The sequence below is a fragment of the Daucus carota genome, chromosome 1 (assembly GCF_001625215.2).
Source record: "Daucus carota subsp. sativus chromosome 1, DH1 v3.0, whole genome shotgun sequence".
Classification (NCBI taxonomy): Eukaryota; Viridiplantae; Streptophyta; class Magnoliopsida; order Apiales; family Apiaceae; genus Daucus; species Daucus carota.
In genome coordinates, this window is record NC_030381.2 from 32,712,943 (window position 1) to 32,723,458 (window position 10,516).

Sequence of the window (10,516 nt, forward strand, 5' to 3'; positions counted from 1 at the left end):
GCAATCTATTTTTTAAAGCTGTCCAAAGAGTAAAGGAGCATTTCGGAATAGAGAAACTATTCCAGATGACATCATGTAAAAGCATCGGACCATTTTTGTGACGAATGGTGTGCCAAATCGTCGAAACGGAAACATTGTGCTGCTGCAATCCATCCCAGGTAATGTGATCATGAGAGCAGATAGGAACAGATGTGATCTTTGAGTGAATATCTCTAACATCCATATGATTCATAGGTGGAAAATGCCAAGTACCCTCAGGCTGAAAATCCTGAATTTGAGACATAGGGTGCGATGCAAAAAGATCAACAATGTGCGGCGCATATTGCAGTAACAGAGGACGATTGCGAATCCAAGGATCCAACCAGAACTTGAAAGAAGAGCGCTGGCTGATGTGATACTGAATAAAATCAAGGGCCTGATCAGGGCAGTTAAGTATGCGCTTAACACCCCAAAAGCAACTATAAGGAACTTTAGCAGTCCAAATCCCCTTGTTTTTCATAAGCACCTTGTTAAACCACTGGACTCAAATGGAGTTCGCACCTGGTTGTATAAGACGCCACAACTGGAAAGAATTGGATGGGACACCCCAAAAAGGAAAGTGTAAGGAAATGGGTGGGACGGAGGGAGTATTTTTTTATTTTCAGATTGCTTAACACAAAATTAATGGATATATAAATTTTGTGGTGATTAACTTTTTTATATTAGTATTTGGACTTTGGAGTAGTTTAAAGATTTAATTATTATTGTCCCCGATATTTGTATCTTCTTCACTTTCTTTGAAGTTTAGAGTCATTTTTATTTCGATCAAATCATCATAATGTATATATCTATATATTCTAGGTATCTTATATATTTTTAGAATTTAAAAGATTATTGTGAGTTTTTTAATTTCATTTACGGTTTGACGGATATAAAATACTGTATAAATGACGCAAGATACTAAAAATAATTTTTCCAAAAAAAGTCTCAATTGATGTGACATATGACAGAACTTAATTCGTGAGCATAAATAATATGCACATTTATTATTCGAAAAGTTATTAATTACACGCATGACACATAATTAACATATAACTCGTCAGATTTTAGAACTGATCAATTAAAAATTCACGAATGTTGGATAAAATTTTAAAAACTTAAAATGGGTGCATTTAATTAGGAATTTAAAGGATTTTATTCTTTCATTTCATTCATTGTTTAAAATTCATTAAAATCTTGTCGAACTCAATTGAGATTTTAAATTATGCTATAAAATCTGGTGGTATTCAATTATAATTTTAAATTGTGTTTAAATATCTGATGGACAGTGTTGTAAAAAGCGTGAATCGGACTTAATCGGTGAAGTTGCGGAACAAAGATTAATTGGAGATTAATTGAATTGATCGGAGATTAATCGGATTGATCGGTGATTAATAGGAGATTTAATCAGTTCGACGAGCTACAGAACAGATATTAATCGGTGATTAATCGTGATTAATCACCGACTTTTAGGACAGAGCTGATGGTGTTCAATTGAGAGTATTTAAAATCCCTTAAAATCTTATGGTATTTAAATGTTGATGGTTTTTTTTGGATTTTATAAAATGATGAATTTTATGGGTTGTTCAGTGTATTTTAATTTTTTGGAATCCTGTCAAAATTCATGAGATTTTGAAGAATTGTGCTTAAATCCTAAACAATTTATATCAATTGTGCGACATTTCATCGATAATCCACACAAAATCAAAATCACATACAATCCATTAAAATTTATAAATTAAAAACAATCTATTAAAATCCCAGTTGAATGCACTCGTTTATGGCGACGTTTGGCTTAACTTAAAAAGTTTCATATTGTTTAAAAGAAAGAGGTGGAAGTAAACTGGACTTATAAATTATTAAATCTGGTTGACTTTTACCTGTAATCAATTAAATGTTTGGTTTAAATTTATAAATTAAAAAAAAATCAATTATCAAAATAAAAGAACTTTATTAATAGATAAAGCTGATTACGTATTAAAATTTTAAAAACTTCATAATAAAATACAAATCACTAAAAAATCTAAAAAAAATTAGCATTTGTGGCTTCCAACTTCTGACTTAGGAAACCCAAAATAAGCACGTATGTTTTTTCTATCATACACTAGAGTAAAAGTTAGAAGCAACTTAAATGCTAAAGAAAGTCCGAAAATACTTATTTTAAATTAGGCCAAACACCCACTCTATACAATTTTCCCATAAATAAGCATTAGCTATTCTAAAAGTTAATACAAAATGATAATATTTTTATGAAAACAAGTTCTTAGTTTTTTAATACTCCTTCCGCTCCACTCATTTTTATATAGATTTTTTGTGTTTTCGGCACACATTTTATGCCTTCTATAAAGTATACTCCATAACTTATTTTTAATTAATTTTATTTATTAAAAAAAAGTATACATTAAAATTTTATTTATAAGAAATCTAATTCAAAATATATGAAACCAAGCATGATGGCTCTTTAAAGTCTTCGGTTTTTTAAAGCGCGCACACACCGATAGGGGTGGCGATATTGGACCCGACCGGCCGACAACCCGACACGAATTCGACCCGTAAAATACGAATTCGGGTTGGAGTTTTTCGGGTTCGGGTCGAATTCGGGTTGACCCATAATCAACCCGACTCGAAACCCGAAATTGCCGGCCCTTGACACACCACTTGGAAGGGTTCACAAACGTAACGCCCATTAAACAGAAGTACACATTTTGCAAATAAACCCAAAATTCAAGTAGACCTTAGAGCATCTCGGGAGGTGCCAAAAGGGGTGCTAATGCCATGTGGCATGATATGGACCGGCACTCTCGTTAGCGCCCTCATTGGAGATTTTGTGGTGCTATTGGGGTGCCAAGTGAGTTGGCATGGGCACATTTTGGGGTGCTTAAAGTTGGCAACCATAAGGTAGGGTTGCCAACTTCATTTGTGGTCCCAATAATACATAAAATTAGAATTTGTGGTCCTAATAATACAAAAAATATTATTTCTCTATTAATAAAGTTGGCATCTTGGAGTGCCAACTATTGGAGTGTATTTTGAAAGAAAGATGCTAAAAATAATTTGAAAGAGTGTGAATATAAAAAATAATATTTTGAGTTATGTGTCGAAATTGACACTCTCGAAGAGTGCCAACCATTATGCTATTACGAAACTCTGGTTATACAACTTGCAAATTATCGAATCTAGTGTACACATGTTGCATTTTAATCTTTTATAAATTATTATTTTAAAAACCAAATTACCTGTGCTGATATATCACATTTGACTCCAAAGAAGAAAAACAAGTCGAACAATGTCAAAAACATAAAGAATTTCCTCCAAGAAACGGACAAATAGCATCATTTTCAAAGAATCACGGTCTCCACAGTATACAAACATTCCATCCAGCTGCACAAACAAACTCATTGCAAATTCAATTAATGGCATAGCCCGTAATATCGCATACAACCCAGGCCATTATCGTCAAACAAAAATAGTCACAGACTCATTACTGATTGTACCCGCTCATAACTTGATCATTTCTAATTTCTGCACCTGAGCTACCACACACACAGAGGAGAGAGGAGAGAGAGAGAGAGAGAGAGAGAGAGGGAGAGAGAGACGCTTTATTTCTCGATCATTATTTTTCAATGTTTGCAACAATGACGATGAGCACAGTTTATATATACTCTCAGTGACTTCACTTGAATGATGATCTCGTTGTGTTTGTTTAGGTTTAGTACAGTTCGGTGATTGTAAACATCAACTTGTTCTCGAGAAAATGAACATTAAATATACGCATTTGCGTTTCGAGTTTCGTCTTCTGCTGCTGATAGCGTTAATTTTCAGTTTTAGTGTTGTTCAAGGGATCACTGATTCTTCTGATGGTACAATTTCGCAATGTCATAATTTTTATACATTTATATATTTTGATTTTTGTTGTTTTGTTTATTTTTGCGTTTATAATATACTGAAAGTTCTTAAGGAACTGATTTTAGCGATGTACTGTAAAACCTCGATAAATTTTTGCTTGATAGATAAAACATACTGCAGATCCTGATTGTAATATATGCTTTGTAAGTTATATTTTGATTAATTTATAACTTAAATTAGTTGATAATAATTCCGTAGCTGCTTATTTAAAGAGGAACTAATTTAGGTCATGTTTATTGTGTAAATGAGGACAATTATTGTTAAAGTTTGTTGCGATGTTGAGAAATTATAAGTTTTTGAATCTGCTACATTTTTTGTGCCAGTGACTTGTGTATATATGTGTGTGCAGGTTATATGTTTGCAACTAAATAGGCTAATGCTCGAATGTGGTGCTGAATATGAATTTTGGAATGGGTTTGAAATTTCAATGTAATAGTTTATGGAGCCTGGTTTTGTTTATTAAAACAGGATAAATTTGAGGATACAAGTGGGAGTTAAAACGATGGGATTTGAGGCGTTAGAAAGATTTAATGTTGTGTAGTGGCACGAGTTGTTATCTTGGTTTATTGTTAGAAAAATTTAATGTTGTGTAGTGGAATGTGTTGTTATCTTGGTTTATTATTGTATTTGAAGTTAATGTGAGTGCCTGTTGAGTATAGTTGCTCGTGCTGAATGTGTTTTTTGTTGATTGACAGTTGAAGCACTACAAGAGTTGTACAGTTCATTGAATTCTTCTTCACAGCTTAGCAGATGGACATCAATAGGTGGTGATCCATGTGAGGAATCCTGGTTGGGAATTACTTGTCAAGGTTCTTCTATTGTTTCTATGTAAGTGTGTTTATACACGATTTGGATGGCGTATATAAAATTAGTTTGATCTTTAATTATTAGTCTGAATTGAACGATAAAATGGAATTGTCATCTGGCAGTCAAATTTCTGGGCTAGGGCTCAGTGGCTCAATGGGCTACATGCTTTCGAGTCTTGGTTCACTGAAAACATTGTAAGTGCTTTATTGTACAATCATAGTATTTCGGTTTAAACTTACTTCAGGGAAGCTTTTGTCTGATTCCTTTCTTTATATGTTTTTGATCTGGTCTTTATTGTCAGAGACGTAAGCGACAACAGGATTCATGAGTCAATTCCTTATCAGTTACCACCGAATCTTATTAAATTGTAATCTTTAATATCTGCTGAATTTGTATTTTAAATTGTATCGATAAGTTCTTTAGTTAGACTGCACAATGTGGTAATGCAAATCCATTACATGAAGCAGGAATATTGCAAACAACAACTTCAGTGGGAATCTTCCTTATTCTATTGCTAGCTTGGTCTCTCTTAATTATCTGTAAGTTGCTTGTGTAGGATCAGGAATGTGGTACTTTAATTTCAAAACGTAATTCAGTCTAAATGTATTTACTTGCTACATATATTTCTAGAATATATGTTGTTTTGGTTTCAGGAACACAAGCAGCAATTCGCTTGGTCAGTCTATTGGAGATATATTTGCAAATCTTACCGACCTTCTGACCATGTAAAATCTCTTAGTCAGATGCATACATATCATCTATTTTTCCTTTAGCTATCAAATAATATTCACACTTGATGGCAGTGCTCAGCAATGCACGGAAAACGTGCAGTATCAATTTTTGAGTTCTATATTTTAACATGTAAATCCTTTGACATCGATCTAATAACAGGGATCTCTCTCACAACAACTTCACTGGATATCTTCCCACTTCCTTTGCCTCATTGTCAAATCTTTTGGTTCTGTGAGTTTCTTAAAGTGCTAGTTCTTCCTCAAATTCTCTTAGTTTGCGGAGGTCTGGAAATCTTATCATGATGTTGCACTTTTGGTAGTCATGTGCAGAACAATCAGTTGTCTGGTTCACTTAATGTTCTAGAAGGGTTGCCTTTGGCTGATTTGTAAGTTTGCTTAGTGTAATTTTATATCACATTCTTATAGCAGATTAACCCAAAGAAAGTTCTTTTACAATTTTTTTTTGTATATGAAAAATTTCCTCAGAAATGTCGCAAACAACAATTTTAGTGGATCAATACCACATAAGATCAGTTCTATTAGCAACTTCATGTAAGATTGAACATTGAATACTTTCTACACTCACAATTTAAGGTTGCTTGGCAACAATATTGTCATAACACTAGCATTAAACAGATATGACAGGAATTCATTTGATGAGAGTCCTGCACCTCCTCCTCCACGGCCGCTTGGTAGACATCACCATACTTCTTCAGGTTCACTCACATCTTGGGGTTCTGATGGCCAGTCATGCAATTCAGTTAAAGGAAACAAGAACAGACTGACAGTTGGACCTATAGTAGCCATTATTTTGGGTTCTTTAGTGGTGGTAGTTTTGGCTGCGGTTGTCCTTTTTGCAGGAGTTCGAGAAAAGAAAAGGAATGACAACACAATAAAACATTCGTTTGGAAATATTCCTCGTATCCAAATGAAAGGTACTCAACAGTTCTCTCTTTCTCAAAAAAACTACATCACACATATACTTATATAGATTTCTGCTGAGTCATGATAACTCAAAAGTTCCAATAATATTTCTTATATAAAGCTTGCCGCCAATAATCTTTTCATCAGTAAAATGTAAATAAAATTTTCTTCATGCTTTGCCTTGCAGTGAATAATGAGGGCCATGAGCAGAGAGTAAAACCCACCCCAACGACATTGAATTTAACATCTCTTTCTACAGAGAACCTGCTGTCTCACAAGATGCAAGGAAATAATGGGTCTGTCAATGTAGTTAAATCACCCGTAACTGCTACATCTTATAATATTGGCAGTCTTCAAGGCGCAACAAACAGCTTTAGTCAAGAAAAACTTGTTGGTGAAGGTTCCCTTGGTCGTGTTTACAGGGGACAGTTCCATAATGGGAAGGTGTGCGAACTGGTATCCTAAATCTTTATATTCCGTAGCAGCCGTGTATGATGTGTTTGTCATATGAATGCCTATTTGCTAAGAAACTAACTTAGGCTTTAGACTCGTAGTTTATAAGGGAAAGACTGGATTGCACTTTCCAACAATTTTACGTTTAGAAATATTCATTTGTACCTTTAGATATGATGCTATAATCTAAATGTGGAGAAATTTGATTCCTTTAAGGCTTAGGATAGGAATATATTCACAAAACGCAAATCTTAATTTCATTTAAGGTACAGTGAAAATGTATTATTGAATTGCACCAAATTCTCGCCCCTATTTGTAGAGGGGCTTATGCACTCCATGGCTTCCAGCTATATTTGGATCAGCCGTCACTAGCATAACTGACCATTACATTCTATAGATGCTGATATTCATATTGCATTTTTAAGTCCCTCAAACTTTCAACTTGTGTCTTGAACTCAAAGCTAAGCTGTTTTCTTAAGAGCAAAATGTCTTTTCCAATAAGAGGAGTTTGTAGAATGATCTTTGGAATATATTGAATTTGAGAATACCTTGTCTCACCATTAATTTAAAGTTGGCTTTTACTCTGAATACAAAAGTTGTTTCGTATTTGACTCATTATTTAAAGCGAAGGGATTCCCCTTAAAAAATTCAATTCTCTTTAACATTGAGATTGCCTCATCGTCACGAGCTGTTATTTCCCTCCTGATTGTTAAACCAAGTGTTGAAGTTTTGTCTGCTCAGTAGCCTTCTGTTATTTTAACTGCATTTCCTTCTTAAGAAACGTTATTAATAGGTTTCTTACCAAACTTCCCTTGCTAGCATATCATTCAAATGTTTTCCAATATAGTTGATGAAGTTTACATGTTTTTTCAACAGGTGATGGCCATTAAGAAGATTGAAAATGCAGCATTGTCATTGCAAGACGAAGATAATTTTCTAGAAGCTATTTCACATATGTCACGCCTTCGGCACCCAAACATTGTTCCCCTAACAGGTTATTGTACAGAACACGGGCAACGTCTTCTTGTTCATGATTATATAGCAAATGGGAGCTTGCAAGACATGCTGTACTTGTCTGATGATAGGATTAAAGTGTTGACATGGAATGTTCGTATAAAATTGGCTCTTGGCATTGCTCGCGCTCTTGAGTATGTCAAATCTACTACATATCTCGAGTATGTAAAATCTACTATGCTTTTGTGGTTTCCTCTGAATTTTCTTAAATCAGGTACTTGCATGAAGTGTGCCTGCCTTCAGTGGTTCACAGAAACTTAAAGTCTGCAAACATATTACTTGACCAAGAGCTGAATCCCTACTTGTCAGATTGTGGCCTAGCTGCTCTGCTACCAAATACAGAGCGACAGGTAAATGGGGCTGGGAACTGTTAACTTTCCAATTTAGCTTTACTGTGCTCGAGAGGTCATCATCAAAAGCATAGTACTCATTTAATAGCCATACATTGGTCAATTATCAGCGTTAAATATATAAACTCACTTACATTCATTTGAATGTAGGAAGAACAGGTACCCTACTTGTATAAGTAGATTTTCTTTTGGTAGTTGTGAAAACTGAAAATTGCATGTGAATATCAATTTGGGATGGATAAGTGTGATTTCTGTACGGAGAAACCAGTGCTTCCTTATATTTTAAAAAGGGAGTCCGTATGATATTCAAATCTTCCCAGTCTGTCATACTCTTTGCATAATCTATTTCTATTTATTTCGATTTAGTTTTAAGGAGAAATATCAAACTGATTATGAAGATGGAATTCTTTTATTAATTTTTGCTTGCAAATAGGAAGATTACCTTTGATTTTGGAAACAAGGAGTAGCCTCAAATCTGTGAAGGTCTCGTGTAAAGTGAGTTCTCGAAGGTCTCTATGACAAAGCACGGATTTTGTAACAAATGATTTATGCAACTGATTATGACTGTCTCAACTACCGGGCATAGATAGCCAAGGGCATCATCATAGGATTTTCAGTTTTCTTCATGTACATTATATGCAGATTTTATATCCTTGGATTTTACTTTCTTGATCTTTATATCAGATTTCTTGTTGTTTTTATCTTGTGAGGTAGGTATCATCAGCTAAAATGGTTGGTTCATTTGGTTATAGTGCTCCTGAATTTGCCTTGTCTGGAATATACACTGTAAAAAGTGACATATATAGTTTTGGAGTATTGATGTTGGAGCTATTAACAGGCCGCAAGCCATTGGATAGGTAGAACTCGTGTTGCACATTTGCTAACTCTAATTCTGCATCTGGTATTTAAACATAGGAGGTTCCTGTTGGTTGTTTCTTTGTGCAGTTCAAGGGTGAGAGCAGAGCAGTCTCTTGTAAGATGGGCTACTCCTCAGCTTCATGACTTAGATGCTCTGGCAAAGATGGTTGATCCTACACTAAACGGCCTGTATGCAGCAAAATCTTTGTTGCAATTGGCTGAAATAATTTCCCTCTGTGTCCAGGTATATTTTTTTACATGTAGGATAGTATGACTATGACCTAGCATAATTCTACGAAAGCCATGCTGTAAAATTGCATGAATTAGCTTATGTGGGTTTTTACTTCCTAGCGTAAAAGGTGATACATTTTTAATAATATTCAGCCCGAACCTGAGTTTCGGCCTTCTGCGCCTGAAGTTGTGCAAGCTTTGGTCCAATTGTCACAAAGGGCAAGTGTACAAAAAAGGCGATCAAGTGAGGAGTGAGGACTTAGGCTTTTATAATCCTAACAATGTTGTCAGGGTCAATTAATAGAGGATGCATTATTGAACGTTTGTCAAGATCACTAACGGCCCTAATTCAAAATAATGATGGTGATTCCAGAAGATGCAAACTGGAGGCATGTATGTCTTTTTCCTAATGAGGGTACATATTTTAGCTAACTTGTGGAAATTTTATCATATTAACAACACACTTTTCACCACTCAATACCTGGCATGGATAGTTGAACATCAAAGTACTTCTGTATGTGTAGTGTGGTTACGTCGCAATGTACAACATCAGATGCACTTGATATAGTCATTTGCGTCCATTGTGCTGGATTCTAAATGGAATTTTAGTTTTAGGTGTATATATTTTCCATTAAGATTCACAAATAAAATTCTAAACATCTCTTTTTGATAAGAAAACTCTAAACTTTTAAAATGCTTTGAAGTGAACAAGTCGACACCATATTCCCAGAAAGGTGATATGACATAACTAATAGGTTAGTTGTCAAAGGCCGTTGTTAATGGTCATGAAATTAGGTTTGCATTAAAAAATCGGAAAATATAACATCTCCACACTCAGTAAGAAGAGTGTTGTTATATTCGGGTTACAAATAATTTATGATTAGATTTATTAATTTAAAGTCAAGAAATAAATTGGAAGGAGTAAGGACAGGAAGATTTATATCAATACTATATTGTAAAACTAAAATTTCATTGATATTTGAGCTGATTAAAAAAGACTTATATTTTATTAGAAATTATAACACATTTGAGTTTTTGATTTAAACACATCGATTAAATCTACTTATACCTAAAGACTTATTTATTAAATTTATTTTAATTATTTCGATTGAAATACATCATATTATAACATTTAACCTCTTTTTTTCTAAAAAAAAGTTAAATATATATCATATATTTAAATTTATAATATGTCATAATATTAATATTTTAAATAAAACAATG

General features: G+C 34.0%; 1 protein-coding gene across 5 annotated transcripts; it reads left to right on the forward strand.

Annotated features, from left to right (window-relative positions):
- Positions 1-3,532: 3,532 nt before the first annotated feature.
- Positions 3,533-9,762, forward strand: LOC108206912 (protein STRUBBELIG-RECEPTOR FAMILY 8). 5 transcript variants are annotated; one of them, XM_017377346.2, is made up of 16 exons: positions 3,535-3,878; positions 4,620-4,752; positions 4,854-4,925; positions 5,033-5,098; positions 5,196-5,270; positions 5,385-5,456; positions 5,623-5,694; positions 5,783-5,848; positions 5,949-6,014; positions 6,099-6,397; positions 6,574-6,830; positions 7,716-7,987; positions 8,068-8,203; positions 8,918-9,060; positions 9,149-9,305; positions 9,446-9,762. In XM_017377346.2, the coding sequence occupies exons 1-16, from the start codon at positions 3,773-3,775 to the stop codon at positions 9,545-9,547; spliced, it is 2,094 nt and encodes a 697-aa protein (XP_017232835.1). In that variant the 5' UTR covers positions 3,535-3,772; the 3' UTR covers positions 9,548-9,762. The 5 variants fall into 5 exon arrangements, with proteins under 5 accessions (XP_063936280.1, XP_017232835.1, XP_017232843.1 ...); XM_017377354.2 differs by having other exon boundaries at positions 5,199-5,270; XM_064080203.1 differs by lacking the exon at positions 4,854-4,925.
- The last annotated feature ends 754 nt before the right edge of the window (positions 9,763-10,516 follow it).

Bases quoted from the DNA above. Each gene is read 5' to 3' on its own strand.
- LOC108206912 (XM_017377346.2), top strand. From the start codon at position 3,773: ATGAACATTAAATATACGCATTTGCGTTTCGAGTTTCGTCTTCTGCTG. The intron at 8,204-8,917 runs GTAAATGGGGCT...CTTGTGAGGTAG, and splicing joins TACCAAATACAGAGCGACAG to GTATCATCAGCTAAAATGGT. The intron at 9,306-9,445 runs GTATATTTTTTT...AATAATATTCAG, and splicing joins TAATTTCCCTCTGTGTCCAG to CCCGAACCTGAGTTTCGGCC.